Consider the following 18,058-nt stretch of genomic DNA (forward strand, 5'->3'; position numbering starts at 1 on the left):
GCCACAGGTATATTAAAAATTGTTTTTCTGAAATTCAAAGATAACCAGGCACCCTATATTTTAACCAGCAACCCTACAGAGGAGGGACTAGCATTTAAAATAAAGGGCTTTCCTAGGATAAAACCCTGGGTTTGGGGAAAACAGAGGCCATTGTGAGGCGTGACTTTTTGAGGGGAGGAACGAAGCTGGTTATATTCACGCCAATTAAGCAATCACAGATGACCCTGCAGAAATCCGAACTCGTGACTAACATGGGACTCAAGACCAGGGGGGAAAAAGAAAGGAAGATTAAGGGAGGAGAAGCATTCTGCACACACAGGTCCCACTACAGACGCAGGCGGAGGACGATCCAATCCAGGAAGGTAAGGGCATGTGTGTGATTGTGGTCCTGTTGTTTCAGAGGAGGGTCTGGGAGATTCTGGTGGACTCCTCCACCCTCTTCCATTGCCTCCCTGATGTTGGCCACTAGCAGAATTTCTCCTCACTGTTTGTAATTCTCCAAGTTCTGTAGGTGCACAGAGTCTCCTAGATGCTCTCTCTAGACTGCCAAGTGGTAGAGCAGAGGACCGGGGAAGGCCCGCTTGTGAGCAGCATCATTCTGTCACTTTAAGGGCTGTTGTTCCTGGTTCATGTGGGGGGAGGGGCATTGGCTGACCCTACCCCCGTTTGCCAAGGCTCTGAACTGGATTTATAGATTTACAAAATCAATTTGACACAGAATTAATCACATTTTGAGTCTGTGATTTTGGACACAGGGTTCACCCCTATATTATTCACCTGAGCGATCAGTGAGTTCAACTGTAATTTCTTTTTTACCACTGGGAAGGGCAAATTTCACGTGAAATGCCCCAATGGAAAGGATTCATGTAGTGAATTCCCCACTCTGCTCTTCCACTTCTCTCCTGCTGTTCTAAACGGGCTCATTAATGTAATTCTATGGGGACCAGACCTTTGAAGTTCATGAGAATGGTAAGAGGGAAGAAAAATACATGACGGCAAGGAGAGAAGAGAAACGACTGTTCGTTTTTTAACAAGCACACGTTAATCACGACCACTGCCGTCCGTGGGCTTTTTGTTTGTCTATTTGTATTATTGCTTAAATGTTTGCGTTATAATATATATAAATAACACACCCCCAAGTGTTGTTTATGTATTTAAACCCCAGTCATGAGACATGAACGAGGGAGAAGCAGAAATTGAGTTCAGGGGGAGGATCAGTGAATTGTTATCAAAGTCAAGTTGTGGGCATCTTCAGCCTATTTGGGGGGGGGCGGTGAATGTGCACTAGACCCGGCACCCGTGTGGGCGTTTTCCTCCCTTGGAAAGTGGGCTGGGAGGACACTGTGCTTGGCCACATGCGTTATTGTCATGGCCTTCCAAGGATTGGTATCCAATAATATCTTTGGAGAGAAATAACTCCTTCTACTAAGCACAGTTTTGGCCCAAGGAAAGTAAGGACTGATAAAAATGCTTTTTGTTTGCTTGTTTCTCTACAGTTTATGTTATAGAGTCCAATTGAAGGCAAATGAAGAGCATGTCCCTCTCAATAATAACTCAATTCGAAAGCATTTGCTTTTTTGTTTTCAGTTTTTTTCTTTGAACTTAATTCTCAGTTGGTGGAAGGGGTTAGAAACCTGAGCAGTCTCCATGCAATATCAATGAAAGAAGCAGATACATAGTCTCTCACAAAGAGAAACCAGAGGCCCCAGGTGTTGTCAATGGTCACCTAGTGGCAATGTCTTTGTGGGTCTTCATGGAGTGAGGATGCTCTGGACACATTAAATGAAGCCCACATGCCTCTGCTGTTAGGTGTCCTGTGACCCCACAAGATGCCAAGTGAAGAGGCCCAATACAGCTATGGGTACCCAAAGAGAGGGCATGGCCACACCTACATCACGGCCGAAGGGTAAGTTCAAAACTTTTGCTAATTTATCCTCTGAATTCCACTGACACACACCTCTCCATAGATCTCTCCAGTGTTTATTTCTCCAGAGGGTAAAAACTGGCAATGAGGTGTGGAGACGCTGGTCCCACAGGGACTCACACAAGCTTCTCTGAGGCTGAACAGGTGAGGTGATAGGAGTGGTGAAAAGTTGAATCTGGCCATTTTGTCTGCATTCTTGGCTGTCAGGCCTTTGCTCTAGGTTCCCAGACTGAAAAACACAAGTCTGGGAGCAGGTTGCCTCTTTCCTCAAGCCGTGTCCTACTCCTCTCAGGCTCCTGAAGGTAGTCTGCAGACACAACAAAGGTAAGTTGCCAAAGAGCAAGTGAAGATGAAGGGCAGGTGTGATTCCATTTGTGCCTGACCCCTGGGTGAGGATGGTGGTCAGAACCTTTGCATCATCCTTTATCCCATGGAAAAGTGTTTGGTATGCTGAATCAACTAAAAATAAGTATTTATATGATTAAGGGTTTCGAAGAGCTGAGCATTGTCTAGCCCTCCCGAGATGCTATTCTTTCCTTTGAAAAAAATCTTACGATCCAGCAGGAGATTTAGGTACGAGAATAACGTCAGCAAGAGGAAGGGCTACGATGGGAATGTGGGCCGTAGGGACACGCTCTGCCTGTGGGGGAGGGCGTGGTGGTGGGAAGGGAGTGCCTCCCTCTAAGTGGGGACTCCAACAGGACAAACGAGGAACCGGGTTTTATTTGGACCATCTTTTAAGTGGTCTGATGACAATTTCCCACAAACCTACTCTCCTCTCCCTTGGGAAAGAACTGTTGACAAATCTGTGCTAGAATAAACTAACAGGGGCAAGCAAGCATTCAGGCTGGGAGCATTTTTTCAAAGAGCCTGTGGAATTTTCTAACGTCCTTACATGGTCAATTGAGGGTGGGGGTCGACAGATGTTCTGAAAAAATGTCCCAAGAGCAGAAGTGCACTCTTTGAGGGGGTACATTGCACGTGGTGTTCAGTAGGATACTGTTTCAGCTTCTGCATGATGACTCAACAGATTCTATGGCTAAGTAGCAGTAGAGAGAGGGGGCCTCTATCAGTTGAGAGAGTGTAAATCACCCATGGAACTTGAAGAAATGCAGTTCCCTAGTCCCAAGAGACTGATACAGCAGGACTTGGGGTGGGGACCCAGGGTCTGCACTTTAACACACATCTCAGGTGACTCTATTGCAGGAGGTACTTGGGTGACATCCTGAGGCCCTCAGACTAGCTGGGTAGAGAGTTCTTCTGCAGTGTCTGGCTTGTGTCGATGTTTTCCGCTGTCAGTCATCCCCGTGGGTGTGGGAGTGCAACGTGACTGTGTGTGCAGAGCGGGAACAGAGCTCTGTCTGTGTCATGACGTCCAAGGGAATAACCGCAGACCCAGTGGGCAAGTCAGAACACAGGCATGCTGGGAAACTGAATCAGCTGCCTGTAGTCACGAGAGCCCACTAAACGCTCCATGTGACAGCTTTTCTTCAGGACAGGGTGATACAGCAGGGAAGGCACTGGCGAGGACGATGGGAAGCCCGGGTCTGGCCCACACTCAAGCACTTACTCCCTGGGCATCTTGGGCCAGTCGCTGTGAAAGTGGATTCTGCCACTTCACCTATTGTGCAACCTTAGGCATTTTACCAGACTGAGTCTTGGGATAGCAGCTCTGAAATGACCTCCATACCTACCTCAGATGATCGTCATGAGGAGGGAATAAAAGCCTGTGTGTGTGTGTGTGGGGGGGAGCTGGCACACACTGGTGCTCAGGGAGTGGTGGAGTAGCCCCTAAGGTAGTGGTAGGTGTCCGCTTCACAGTCTGGAGTGGGGGGAGTGGCCTGAATAATTAGCTTAGAGTTTTACCCAGCACTGCCATCCCAGGCTTCTCTCTACCCCATTGGGAGAAGGAGCCTCAGTCCTCACAGGTCTTGAGATGAAGGGGGTCCAGTAGGTGGTATTGGGCCAAAGTCTCTCCAGGCAAAGCCTCAGTTAGACCTGTTTCACCTGCAGCTGCTCAATCTCTCATAAATCACCCAGCACAGCAGAGCCTTTCTTGCAGAGCAAGTCACGGATAAAAGACTGCACCCCCCACTTTGTTGATGTTTTTCATGCTGTGAAGTGGAAAATCAGGCAGATGTCAGCTAATTGACAATGCTATGCAGGGAAAGCAGAGCCCCAGGGCCTGGAAACAGGGGAAGTAGTGCTTCCCACGGACCACTGGACACAGAGTCCAAAAGGCTGGCGTGGATGCCTGCACTGCACCATGCTGCTGAGGAGCAGGCCCTTCTCGGGGTGCTTCAGCTTTGCTCCAGGTGCAGCTCAGACGCTTCTCCCCAGGGCTGAGCCCCAGCCCTAGTTCTGCTAGTTATCTCTGCCTGGCCAGCTTGGGGGTACCTACTAAATATCCACAGAGCGCCTGACTCCAAAAGCCATCTGGCCTCTCTGACTTGGCAGGCAGACCAGCCAGGCCGGCCCTCTCACCCCGGCCACCCCAAGGCTCCCTTCCGAGATGCCTCTTCCAGGTCACTCAGCAGAGACCAGAGCAAGCAGACACTAACCCCTCTGATCCGGTCCTTGGGGAGCTGCTCTGCATTCCTGGAGCAAGTGGAGGCCCAGCTGAGCACAAACACAGGACATGTGTCCTAGCTGGGCTGGGCTCTGGCATCTCTATGAGACAGTAACAGTCTCAGAGACCTCTAAATCCCACAGTCCTACTTCCATTCCTTCAGTCAGAGTGTGCCAGCCCCAAGCCCCCCCGCCCCCGCCCACTTCCAAGCTCTCTCCTTCTCTTTCTGACCTGTCCCCCTGCCCAAACCAAACTTGCTCTGTGGTAAATCGCTCATCTCGTTCATTATCCTCACTAGTGTCAATGACTCACAAGAGGTTCAAGTTATGTTTGCTACAAATCCGAATATTTGTAAATAATTATTTTAACAAGACATTCAATTGTTCATTTATTTTTCAGAGAGGTTGGTGTTATGGGGGAAGGATGTGAATTTGTGATCAGCCATAGTTCATTTTTTCATTTTTCTTCATTTGTTTGCCCATCCATACAACTGTGTATCCATTTATCCATCTACTTATCTTTAAGAAATATTTCTTAAGACACCTACATGCCTGACCCTTTCTAAGTATTGAGGATACCAATTTTAAAAAAAGACCTCCCCCCAAAAACAGAAATTCCTCTGGGAGCTCTTTTTTCCATTTCTAGAAGAAACAGGTAAGCTCCCTGCTGGTCAGCACTGTGGGGAGGACTGTGGGAGAAAGCGGGGTGGGTCGCCCTCACTCTGGGAGAAATGATGCTGGGAACTTGAGTATAGTAGGGCAGGAGTGGAGAGAGGAGACCGGCAAGGAGTGAGGTGGTGGGGAGGGGGTGGGAGGAGAAGACACAAATCCGATCAAGGGAGAGTCAAGTTCAAATCCTAGCTCTGTCCCATGTATGACTTCAGCAAGGCACTTAATCTCTGCATTTATTTCCTCACCTGTGAAATGGGGACCCCAAGGGCTGCCTACCTCACAGGGTTGTTGTGAGAATTAAACAAGCTCATGTATCTAGAATGTTCAGCACAGCACCTGGCTTATAGCAGATGTTAAGTCAATGCTAATTTCCATTTTCTTTTCATGGACTGATAGTTGGGGAAAATGATCTAAACCAGCTCCAGTGAAAAGATAATTCAGTCTCAATAAACATATTGTCCACATAAGGGTCACTTGCTCCTGTACAGTTGCTCCTGTACCCAGGAGCTTGGGTGTTTGGGCCCATGCCAGTTAGCATGACTTCTGTTGGCACACACCTGAGGGGTGCCAGAGGAGGTGCTGTCCCTGCACACAAGTGTGGGGGGTCTGGTGGGTAGCCAGTGTGCCGTGTGGTGGGAAATCACTTGGGGACTTGGGGAAATTATGTGGTTTTGGACTGGCAAAGTCCCCGTGAACACTATGTGGAACAAGGCTTCTGTACCAAGGTGAATTTGTCTACTTCTTGGGCCAGGTTCGCAGGGATTGGCATCCTGACAGTGATCCTGGGAATTTTGCTGCTCCTTGGCTGCTGGTATTGTAGAAGACGAAGTGGATACAGGAGCCTGAAGGTTGGTAAAGTGCCCATTGCTGGGATCCTTCTAGACCCAGGACCCACTTCCCTTCTGTCTCTGAATTTCTGGCCTGTAACATTCCCATGGTCACCTCTAGCTCTGACCCCTGGTTCTGATGAACCTTTTTCTACATTGTACTCCTTGCCACTCTTCTTCGGCCTCTGTCCAGGCATCAACAGCAATGAGGAACTTGTCTGCTCTTTGGTCTCAGAGCAAACTTGAGTGATGGCTGAGTGTGTGGCTGAGCACCGACAGCCTGTGAGGCCCAGGGCAGGGCTCAGGGTCACCTGGCACAGTCAAGAGCAGCGTATGAGGTGCACCAGGCCCACCAGCTCTTCTGGGGATTCTCACTGCCTCTGTTACTGCACTTAGTGGCTACTCCTCTCACTTTGCCTCTTCACCCCTTTCCTCTCACGTTGCCTGGGAATTCTTCTAACTGCTATACCAAGCAGCCCAGTATGCCTAGAAGCCATCTAGCATCAGCGCAATAAAGTAACTATTCACTCCTCAGCAGCACAAAGGACCACCAGGTTTTTAACAGGCTCCATCTTCCTTTGATGGCCAAGTGATTTTAACAGGATATTTTTTTCTTTACCATACAGCCAGAAAGCTAACACAGTCCAGTCTTGGGGCAGCAGGGTCTTCCACAAATCGGAAACATCAGAGTCTCTAAACAATAGAACTTACAGGTTTCAGAAACCTCAGTTTATTTTTTAAAATTATTTATTTAGTTTTAGAAAGAGGGGAAGGGAGGGAGAGAGGGAGCGAACCATTGACTGGTTGCCTCCTGCATGTTCCCAACTGGGGACCTGGCCCACCATGCAGACATGAGCCCTGACTGGGAACTGAACTGGCAACCTTTCAGTTTGCCGGCTAGCACTCAATCTACTGAGCCACACCAGCCAGGGCACTCTCTCTCTCTCTTTATTCCTCTACCACTCCTTCCCTCTCCTCTCTCTCTTGTTATTGCAGATCTGAAAGCTTCTGAGGTTGATGCCTAGTGGAAAAATTGACCTTTACAACAGATGTTGGAAAGTCCCAATCCTCGTTCAGAAGCGCTTCATTCAGAGGAGGTTCCATGACGGAGGGGAGGACTGGTGTGGGAGGCCACGGCCACTGGTGTGGGAGGAGGAGAAGGGGAAGGTGAAAGCTGTAGCTTCGAATTCTCCTCCTCCTTACTGGGAAGCTAGGGCAGTCCCATGTGGCCCTTTCCTCACACCTGTCTGGTGCTCAATCCACTGAGCCACACCAGCCAAGGCTGGAAATTTTTCTTATTCATCTATGTACTTCCAGTGTCCAGCACAGTGCCTAGCACATAGCAGTCACTTGATTGTATGGCATCAGGTTTTGGTCTTACTGTCTGCCATTGACCTGCTTGGTGCCCTTAGTTTCTAATTTCTCTAAGCCTCATTTGCTCTGTTCTATACCTAGCTACATGATATAACATGGTGTATATAAGTTTTTATGTATATATTTTCTAGCTCTGGCTGGTGTAGCTCAGTGGACTGAGTGCTGGCCAGTGAGCCAAAGGGTTGCCAGTTCGATTCCCAGTCAGGGCACATGTCTGGGTTGCAGGCCAGGTCCCCAGTGGTGGGTGTGTGAGAGGCAACCACACATTGATGATTCTTTCCCTCTCTTTCTCCCTACCTTCCCCTCTCTCTAAAAATAAATAAATAAAATCTTTAAATATATATATATTTTTCTATATAGTTTTTACTCATTCTATGTTTGTACACAAAAAAATCACAATGATTTAGCTTTTTAAGGAGTAAAAACCCTACAATCTCATTATGTTGGTACCAATTTCCTAACTGCCCACAATTGCTAGCTAGATGATGTTGAGCAAAAGGACTTTTGCAAAGGACTTTTTTTCTTTCCTTTCTGCTCCAACAATCCCATTCTTAAACTCATTTAAGAATAACAGAGAGAATCTTAACATTGTGGGCTTGGGCACTGTGAACATTTTGCTTGGTAAGGTTCAAATTCAACTTATCATGTCTCCATTACTCTAGGTCTACATCGGTAATCTGCAGTTTCTGGAATTTTTATGTTTATATTCCCTGATTCCTGACTGTCTAAAAATGCTCTGTCATTTATTTATTTTTAGAGAGAGAGAAGGAAGAGAGAAAGAAACATCAATGTGTGGTTGCCTCTTGCACACCCCCTACTGAGGTCCCAGCCTGCAACCCAGGCATGTGCCCTGACTGGGAATTGAACTGGTGACACTTTGGTTTGCAGGCAGGCACTCAATCCACTGAGCCAGGGCTCTGTCATTTATTTTTAAAACTAATAACAAAATCTCATTTTGAGACTTCCATATCTCCTGAAATGCCAGGTTTGGAATCAGCAGTCTAAGAAATGCAGGCAAAATTATGTAAAATAGTGCATTAAGTACTGCATTTAATTACATGATTACCTCCCAGTCTCTCTTTGGTGATTCTACTTTCATTTTAAAACAGAAGTATGTGAATGACAATAAAGCAAGTTCTGGATATTTGAGTTACTCCATCTTTAAAAACCCTCATTGAGCTTTAAAATACCTGCTTTCCCACTTTCACTGAACATGGGAGGTATCAGGGTTGGTTGGAATTAAGATCTCCTAAAATTTCTGTTGGCTAATAATTCCCCTTATATCTGGAAAATGTCTTTTGAAGAGAAAGACTGCTTTTTCAGCAACATGTTTTTTTTTTCAGAAAAATGATTTGCAAGGCACTGGAAGTTGGTTTTTGTATTTACCAATTTTACTCTTTTACTTGAAAGTCAGAACACAATGCTTTTGATTCCTGGAGAGACTTTCGAGGCCCCTGCGGACAGCTCCGTTTATATGCTCACGTCTCCTCCAGTTCTGTTTCTCAGAGCTTGGTCGGGGGATCCTGCACGGGAATCTCTGGGGCTTCTTGCTAAAACGCAGATTTTAGGACCAGCTCTGGTGGTGAGAACCAGGAACCAGGAACCTGCATTTTGAGGTGCACACTGTGGCAGGGGAGGGAGTTAAAAAACAAAGAAAAAGAATAAGAGTGATTATTGACTAAAGGCAGAGAACACATTAAATATCTTTTCTGAGGTGTATCTTTGGGAGTCAGGGAGGGGACCAGAACCTCCCAGTGTCCTCATGTCAAGATTAAAGTCCTTGTGCATGTATCCTTCTAGGAGGTGAGCCAGAGTTGAGGAAAACAACTTCTTTTTTTATTTGTTATTTATTTATTTAATGGATTATATGCCATTACAATTGTCCCATTTTTTTCCTGCCCTTTATTCTCCTCTGCCCTGTACCTTCCCACCCTCCAGCATCCCTCCCCCTTAGTTCATGCCTATGGGTCAGACACATAAGTTCTTTGGCTTCTCCGTTTCCCATACTATTCTAAACCTCCCCCTGTGTATCTTGTACCTACCATTTATGCTTCTTATTCTCTATACCTTTCCCCCCATTCTCTCCCCTGCCCAGACCTTCTGATAGTCCTGCATGTGATGTCTATTTTTGTGATTCTGTTCCTGTTCTAGTTGTGTGCTTAGTTGCTTTTTGTTTTGCGTTTTCTAGGTTCAGTTGTTGATAGTTGTGAGTTTGTGGTCACTTCACTGTTCAGTTTTTGATCTTCTTTTTCCTTAGATAAGTCCCTTCAACATTTCATATAATAAGGGACTGGTGATGATGAATTCCTTTAACTTGACCTCATCTGGGAAGCACTTTGTCTGCCCTTCCATTCTAAATGATAGCTTGGCTGGATAGAGTAACTTTGGATGTAGGTCCTTGACTTTCATGACTTGGAATACATCTTTCTGGCCCCTTCTTGCCTGTAAGGTCTCTTTTGAGAAATCAGCCGACAGTCTGTTGGGAACTTCTTTGTAGCTTACCGTCTCCTTATCTCTTGCTGCTTCTAGAATTCTCTCCATTTTAATCTTGGTTAATGTAATTATGATGTGCATTGGTATGTGCTTCCTTGGGTCCAACTTCTTCGGGATTCTGGGCTTCCTGGACTTCCTGGAAGTCTATTTTCTTTGTCAGATTGGGGAAGTTCTCCTTCCTTATTTGTTTAGATAACTTTTCAATTTCTTGCTCTTGTTCTTCTCCCCTTCTGGCCTTCCTATTGTCCTCTCTGCCCTAGGCCGTCTCTGCCCCTCCTACCAGTTTAGACGAATGTTTCTTCTTTAATTCCTTGGTTTTCAGACTTCCATGCAGTTCAATTTTCTGGCAGTCCTAGTTGTTTTTTGTTTTTAAATTTGTTGTTATCCTTCTGGTGGTGTGGGGAGGTAAAGTGTATCTACTTACACCTCCATCTTGGCCAGAAATCAGAAAACTACTTTTTTACATTTTGCAGACTGTGTAGTTATTAGCCCAATACGTGTCTGGCCTCATCTAACTGATGTTCCAAATACTTCTCCACCTTGGAAACCTGCCTTGACACCCTTCTCGTGCAACCCGATAGACCTCAGAGGTCAGCCACAGTCCACAGGCAAGCCTGGAGAGCCGCTGCTCACCTGCACGGCAGCCCTGTTCCAGCCTCCCTCAGCTGAGGCCACAGAGCACATGCTGGATTTGGCTCACAGAGATGTTTGGGCCTGTGTTTTTAAGAGTTGAATTAGATGCTAACATTTAAAATGACCAGAACAGGAACAGAATCAGAGAAATGGACATCACACAGAGGGAGTTCAGTGGGGAGGGGGAAGGGAGGAATAGAGAGGAAAGGTACAGGGAAGAAGAAGCATAATTAGTAAGCATAAAAAAGATGGGGAGAAATAAAAAATGGTATAGGAAACAGAGGACTCAAAGAACTTATATGTACAACCCATGGACATGAACTAAGGGGGGGGGGAATGCTGGAGGGTTGGGGGAGNAAGGTACAGGGAAGAAGAAGCATAATTAGTAAGCATAAAAAAGATGGGGAGAAATAAAAAATGGTATAGGAAACAGAGGACTCAAAGAACTTATATGTACAACCCATGGACATGAACTAAGGGGGGGGGAATGCTGGAGGGTTGGGGGAACAGGGTGGAGGGGGGATTAAGGGGGAAAAATTAGGAAAACTGTAATAGCAAAATCAATAAAAAACACTTAAAAATAAAATAACATTTAACATAAAAACCTTGATTTATAGTGTCTTTTCCCAAAAAGCAAAAGATCTGAGAAAAACTGGCAGCTATACAGTCTCCTTAGATGGGGTATACAATCCCTCTTGCCCTCTGCCGGCCCCTGCTGGACCTTTTTGATCCCCTTTTGCATCACCTGCTTGGTCCCGCTAAGTATTTGAGTGTAGCTGAGTTGTCCAGAACTGAACAGTTGTCCAGTTCTGGGCCCACACCCAGAAATGTGTCCAACAGGCCCTCCAGGTGATGCTGATGCATGCTAAAGTTTGAAAACCACTGCAGTAGAGAAGTTAACAACAATAATAAAAGCAACTAAAGTCTGTTTTTTGTTATCATGAGATGCCAGCAATTTTAACCAACTCAGTGATGCAATACTCCCTCTCACCCAGGCGAGTCACTTCAGCAGGCTCCACTTTGGTTTGTATCTCTGTCTTGTACAAACTGTTGTCATTCTATTCTAGGGATGAAGAGCATCATCCTCTAATCCTTTGCAAAGCACTAAGCGTTTACCTATCCTCCCTGCAGTAACTCAGGGGGCATCACAGCCTTAGACTGACTTGTCATTATTGTTGCAACTTGACTCAGGGCTGCAACCAGAGCATTTCTGTCATAGTGTATGCATTCATAGTGATTAAGATACTCTGCTGTCCTTGTGGGAGAGACGGAATAGAGTATTAAATCCCTGGTGTGACGTTGTCATATGCCTGTCCCCACTGTGCTATCAGCTCTTGCCTCATCAGCTCTGATCTACTCATCTTGCAATCATTCTGAGGTTCATTTTTTCGTTTCACTCTTTTTCTCCTTCCCTTTAAAAATATTCATTAACTAATGGGTGTCAGGCACTGTACTACACGTTTTACCTTTCGTTAATTCCTCTAACAACTCTGAGAGGTAGGCAATGTTATTTTCATATTACAGATGCAAAAACTGGAATTCAGAGGGAACACAGAGTATGTGCCACAATCAAGATTAAAACCCATTCTTTTTTTAAAAATATTTTTATTTATTTATTTATCTTTAGAGGGGAAGGGAAGGAGAGAGAGAGAGAGGTATCAATGTACGGTTGCCTCTCGTGAGTCCCCTGCTGGGAACTGGCCTGCAACCCAGGCATGTGCCCTGACTGGGAATCGAACCATGATCATGTGGTTCATAGGCTCCAGCTCAATCCACTGAGCTATGCCAGCCAGGGCAAAACCCATTCGTTTTTTAAAAAGAGTTTATTTATTTATTTTTAGAGAGGGGGAGGGAGAGAGAAAGAGAGGGAAACATCAGTGTGGTTGCCTCTCGCACACCCTCAGTGGGGGACCTGGCCTGCAACCCAGTCATGTGAACTGACTGGGAATCAAATCAGTGATCCTTCGGTTCACAGGCTGGCACTCAATCCACTGAGCCACACCAGCCACGGCTAAAACCCATTCTTAAAACATCACCTCTTTTCTCATTTCTTTAATGGACTCAATTATTTCCTCTCACCCACTGACTTTTGTGAATTCACATTTCAGGACAAAAGCTTTTATGCTGGTACTCAAAGCACCTTAACAGGAAGATGTCTGTCCAAGGGACCTGGTCCACAAGATAGCAAACTACCTTTTCAGGAGAACAACTATGATCTTGCGGTAGGTTCATATCCTGAGAGGAGTATGTGAATGTATTTAATGCTATTGAACTACACATCTACAGATGGGTTAACATGGTAAATTTTATGTTATGTCTATTTTACCATAGTAAAAAATAATAAAGGTAAAAAACACAGGAAGCTCAGAGATTTTCTTTCTTTTTTTGTGTGTGTTTTAAAACAGCATTTATTGATTTCACAAGATCTGTAGGTCAGGATTTTGGGTGTGACTCATCTAGGTAGTCTGTTTCACAGTTGGTCACACGCCGAGATGAAGGTAGGCTATAGTCATCATGAAAGCAGAAAAGCCGGTGTGTTCACGCTACCTGTCACCTAGCAGACACAATAAGCAGAGACAGGGATTGAATATTTTTAAAAATATTTTATTTATTTATTTTTAGAGAGAGAGGACGGGAGGGAGAAAGAGAAGGAGAGAAACATCCGTGTGTGGTTGCCTCTCATGTGGCCCCCACTGGGGCCCTCGGCCCACAACCCAGGCATGTGCCCTGATTGGGAATCGAACCGGTGACCCTTTGGTTCGCAGCCCGTGCTCAATTCACTGAGCTACACCAGCCAGGGCGGGATTGAATCTTTTTAAAATAATATATTTTATTGATTATGCTATTACAATTCTCCCATTTTTTCTCCTCTTTATTTCCCTTTGCCCTGCAACCCCCTTCCACCAGCATTCCCCCACCTTAGTTCATGCCCATGGGTCATACATATAAGTTCTTTGGCTTCTCCATTTCCCATACTATTCTTAACCTCCCCCTGTGTATTTTGTACCTACCGTTTATGCTTCTTATTCCCTATACTTTCCCCACCCATTTTCTCCCCTCCCCCAATCCACTGATAGTCCTCCATATGATGTCCATTTTTGTGATTATGTTCCTGTTCTAGTTATTTGCTTAGTTGGTTTTTGGTTTTGTGGATTTTTAGGTTCAGTTGTTGATAGTTGTGAGTTTGTGGTCATTTTATGGTTCACAGGTTTTGATCTTCTTTTTCTTAGATTTCTTAGATAAGTCCCTTTAACATTTCATATAACAAGGGACTGGTGATGATGAATTCCTTTAACTTGACCTCATCTGGGAAGCACTTTATCTGCCCTTCCATTCTAAATGATAACTTTACTGGGCAGAGTAATCTTGGATGTAGGTCCTTGCCTTTCATGGCTTTGAATACTTCTTTCCAGCCCCTTCTAATGGGAACTCCTTTGTAGGTAACTGTCTCCTTTTTCTTGCTGCTTTTAAGATTCTTTTCTTATCTTTCATCTTGGATAAAGTAATTATGATGTGCCTTGGTGTGTGTTTCCTTGGGTGCAACTTCTTTGGGACTCTCTGAGCTTCCTGGACTTCCTGGAAATCTATCTCCTTTGCCAGATTAGGGAAGTTCTCCATTATTTTTTTTTTAAGTTTCCAATTTCTTGCTCTCCCTCTTCTCATTCTGGCACCCCTATAGTCAGATGTTGGAATGTTTAAAGTTGTCCCAGAGGTTCCTAAGCCTCTCCTCATTTTTTTTGAATTCTTGTTTCTTCACTCTGTTCTGGCTGAATGTTTATTTCTTCCTTCTGCTCCAAATTGCTGATTTGAATTCTGGTTTCCTTCCCTTCACTATTTTTTTTTTGTACATTTTCCTTTATTTCACTTTGCATAGCCTTCACTTCTTTCTCTATTTTGCAACCATATCCAACCATTTCTGTGAGCATCCTGATTACCAGTGTTTTGAACTCTGCATCTGATAGGTTGACTATCTCTTCATAGCCTAGTTCTATTTTTGGAATTTTGATCTGTTCTTTCATTTGGGCCATATTTTTTTGGTCTCAGTCTGCCTGTTACGGAGTAAGGGGCAGAGCCTTAGGTATTTGTCAGGGCAGAGCTATGCACATGGCTGCACTGTGGGACCCTATGTTGGGGAGGGGTCTAAGAGGGAGCAGTATTGCATGCTAGGCTCTTGGCTGGCTTTCAATCACTTCCCCTGCTGCCCATAACCAAATTGGGCCCATCTGGTGCTGATTCCTGGGTGGTTGGTTTTGTGTACATTCTAGAACTCTGTGGGTCTCTCCAACCAACTCTCCTGAGAGGCTACTCTCCAGTATCACCACACCCACAAATTTTTACTACTAGAGGTTGTGAAGCTTTATTTTCTGATGCTGGAACCCTGGGTTGTGCAATCTGTCTCACTCCCCAGTTTTAACTCATATTTATCCACATGCAAATGTGGGACTGCCTGGTCCTCCAGCTGTCACCTTGCCGTGATTCTTCTCCATCTCCTCCCCTCCTACTAGTCTGGATGATGTTTCTTCTTTAACTTCTTAGTTATCAGACTTCTACACAGTTCAATTTTCTGACAGTTCTCGTTATTTTTTGTTTTTAAATTTGTTGTTGTCCTTCTTTTGGTTGTGTAAGGAGGCAAAGTGTACCTATGTATGCCCCCATCTTGGCTGGAAGTCTATTTTCTTAAATTGTGTTTTCTCATACCCAGATTTTCCAAGGTCAATAATGAGGGCTTTACATATAGGATCCAAAGGAAGAACGTGGTTCTGGATACAATATCCTTTTTGTCTTATGTTTTTAGTATATTTGTCTATGTCCTGAAAATAGCTATATCTAAGGGAAAAAATAAAAGACCTTTCATTAATTGTATAGAGCTGTGCTGCCTAATAGGGTAGCCACCAGCTACACATGGCTATTGTGTATTTAAAACATAGTAGTTTCAATTGAGATGTGTTGTATTATCTACCAGATTTCAAAGACTTAGTGTGAAGCATGTTGGTTATGTGTTGAAATAGTAATATTTTAATATGTGAGGTTAAATGAAATGTATTATTAAGATTAATGTTCCATGCTTCTTTTTCTTTTTAATTGTGGCTACTAGAAATCTTACAATCACATGGTGCGCTCTGTTTCTATTGGACAGTGCAGGCATGAGTGCAATGTATGATAATGGTTGAAAGTACTGACTCTGGGCCAAATCACTGAGTTTGTTCTTAGCTCCACACTTACTAGTTGTGTGACTTTGGGCAAGTAAGTGACTTAACTTCCCTGTGCCTTAGTTTCCCAACCCATAACATGAAAATACTCCTAGAATTCCTGTGAACATTAAATGAAGGCCTGACATATCTGTGCTCTGTTGATAGCAGCAATGACCTTTAGACATAACTACAAGGACTTACCTATATGGTAAAAGTGCAGTGTATTTAATGTCTGTAAACAGGGTCCAATGTTTCAATAGTTAGGGCTTGGGGCTTCTATTGACAAGGATATTCCAGGCATATACCAGTTTCTGAGATTTTGGGAAGCCCCTTCACCCTATTTTTTCTGTACTCCTGCCCCCAACAATGTTTCAACAAACACGCTTGTGAACTTTAACAATTATTACCTTATTGGAGGGAAATTAGATGTGGGCACTTGAACGTTTCAGTCCAGAGCAGAAGTATAAATATGATGCTACCTATGATGACTTACTGGCTTCCCCAGGAACACATGCGCTGCTGCCAGGCCCATACTCTCCCTTTCTCATCCCCACAGGTTCCCAATGCTCCACCTGCCTATGAGAAACTCTCCACACAGCCGGCGCCACCACCGTACTCTCCGTGAGAGCCAGCGAGGCCCCTGAGAGCTGCTGAGATGATCTCCCTCATGCTTTGGATTACATTTAACACAGACATTTAATATTTTGCTTCAGAATGCTGTAGAAACAGTGCATACCATCTCTAATAATAAGCTTAGTGTTAAATTTAGTAGGTCAACTAGCAATACTAACTGAGGAAATGATGAAAACTATCAAAATGGAAAAGCTTTGTCAATAAATGTTGTAATGCATGATACCGTCTGTACCAGTAGCAATGCTCATGTATCTGTGGTGTTATTTCTGGATGAATAGAATTTAAGTGTGTGTTCCGGGACCATTCAATTTCTTTTTGGTTGAAATCTCACCAATAACTAACAAACTACTATTCTGCTTTTGGAAGGAGCAACCTCCTGAACAAACTGAACTCTAACAGGTACGTTTGTGCTATGGAGTACTCACAAAGGATAACTTTACAGCTTTAAGACCAAGAGCTGATTGATGTACCCAATCATATAGTCAGACTGATCCGATCAGGAAAATGTCAGCGATGTCTTTTCGTGTTCCATGATGCTACAAAACATACTGTGAAGATCCTCTTAAGTAACACAGTCCTAACTGCATTTCATTTCAGGGCTCAGTGTTATCATAATTAATGACAAGAATTTTCCATTAAACCAGAAAGTGGTAACAGAATTTAAATAGGTAAAAGCTACTCTAGCTAAGTTTGGCTGATATTTTGCCTTAAGTGCGACACTGGCAGTTTAGTTCCTGTGGATTCCCAAATCCCTCTCAAAAGAGCATATAGAAGAAATCATAAAGGACCAGAGATTCTCAAAGAGTGTTATCATTTGCTGGCAACATTATAATTTTTTTGTTGTTGACATCTACATATCATGTATACTATTATCTATCTAATATTTTTCTTTCAGTCAGCTCATTTAAAAAATTTGGCTTAAATGTGTATCACCACACTAAATGGAAAATCAGTATCATTTTCTGTCAGTAGAGGACAACTGTAAACATAAAGATAATGAAATTATTTTTATTAAAAGGTAAGAAGATACTGATGGTTGCAGAAGGCTATCAACCTGAAACCTGCTCTCTTTATTAAACAGCCAGATTAGCAAGAATCAGAGAAAAGCTTTTAACATAATTAAAAGGCTTGCAAGAGAAAGAAATGACTTTCTCAATATGTGACTCAGTATTCTCTTATGCTGAGTTGGTAAACCACCTACAATTGTCTTGTGTCAATGGAAACATCAGGTAGCCTAACCGCAGCATTTTCTACAATAGACAAGATTGCACTGAAGAGAAAAAACACTGACTACAGAAACTTGTTACACACATTGAAGAAAATGTCCACAAAAATGCTGGAATACCTCACTGTCCCTTCTCTGTCCAGTCCTTCCACTTAAAATAAGCTCTGTCCCTTCCCTTTTCAAACAAATAAATGAGTTCTAAACCAAGTAAACTCCATCAGGCATTTGGCCAGCTCCTTTCCTCATTGAAAGGCTTAGTCTGAGACTTCATCGTCCACATTTACAGAATAATTTGTGGCTTGAGCCCTGGACTCCTCCAAGATCCCCAGACCATCCATCATCCAATGAGCATTCTCTCCTTCCCCATGGAAAAGTCCCTCTTCACAGTTCCTCAAGGCAGCATCTGTCCTGGGTAACAGGCAAGGAGGGTTGAGCTGAATTTGCTGGGGAAAAGCTAGAACTGAGATTTTGTTTCAAGGCATTTAAGGTGTCAGATTCAGCGAAAAGTAGAACCTGC

The 18,058-nt window shown here is 44.1% G+C and overlaps 1 protein-coding gene across 1 annotated transcript; it reads left to right on the forward strand.

The window, feature by feature from the left end:
- The first annotated feature begins 262 nt into the window (after nt 1–262).
- Nucleotides 263–16,543, forward strand: MLANA (melan-A). The gene is made up of 5 exons (XM_037036348.1): nt 263–362; nt 1,810–1,906; nt 5,916–6,012; nt 12,600–12,713; nt 16,240–16,543. The coding sequence occupies exons 2-5, from the start codon at nt 1,830–1,832 to the stop codon at nt 16,306–16,308; spliced, it is 357 nt and encodes a 118-aa protein (XP_036892243.1). The 5' UTR covers nt 263–362; nt 1,810–1,829; the 3' UTR covers nt 16,309–16,543.
- The last annotated feature ends 1,515 nt before the right edge of the window (nt 16,544–18,058 follow it).

This window comes from Sturnira hondurensis, unplaced genomic scaffold, assembly GCF_014824575.4.
Source record: "Sturnira hondurensis isolate 20B ecotype Veracruz unplaced genomic scaffold, ASM1482457v3 Scaffold0022824, whole genome shotgun sequence".
NCBI lineage: Eukaryota > Metazoa > Chordata > Mammalia > Chiroptera > Phyllostomidae > Sturnira > Sturnira hondurensis.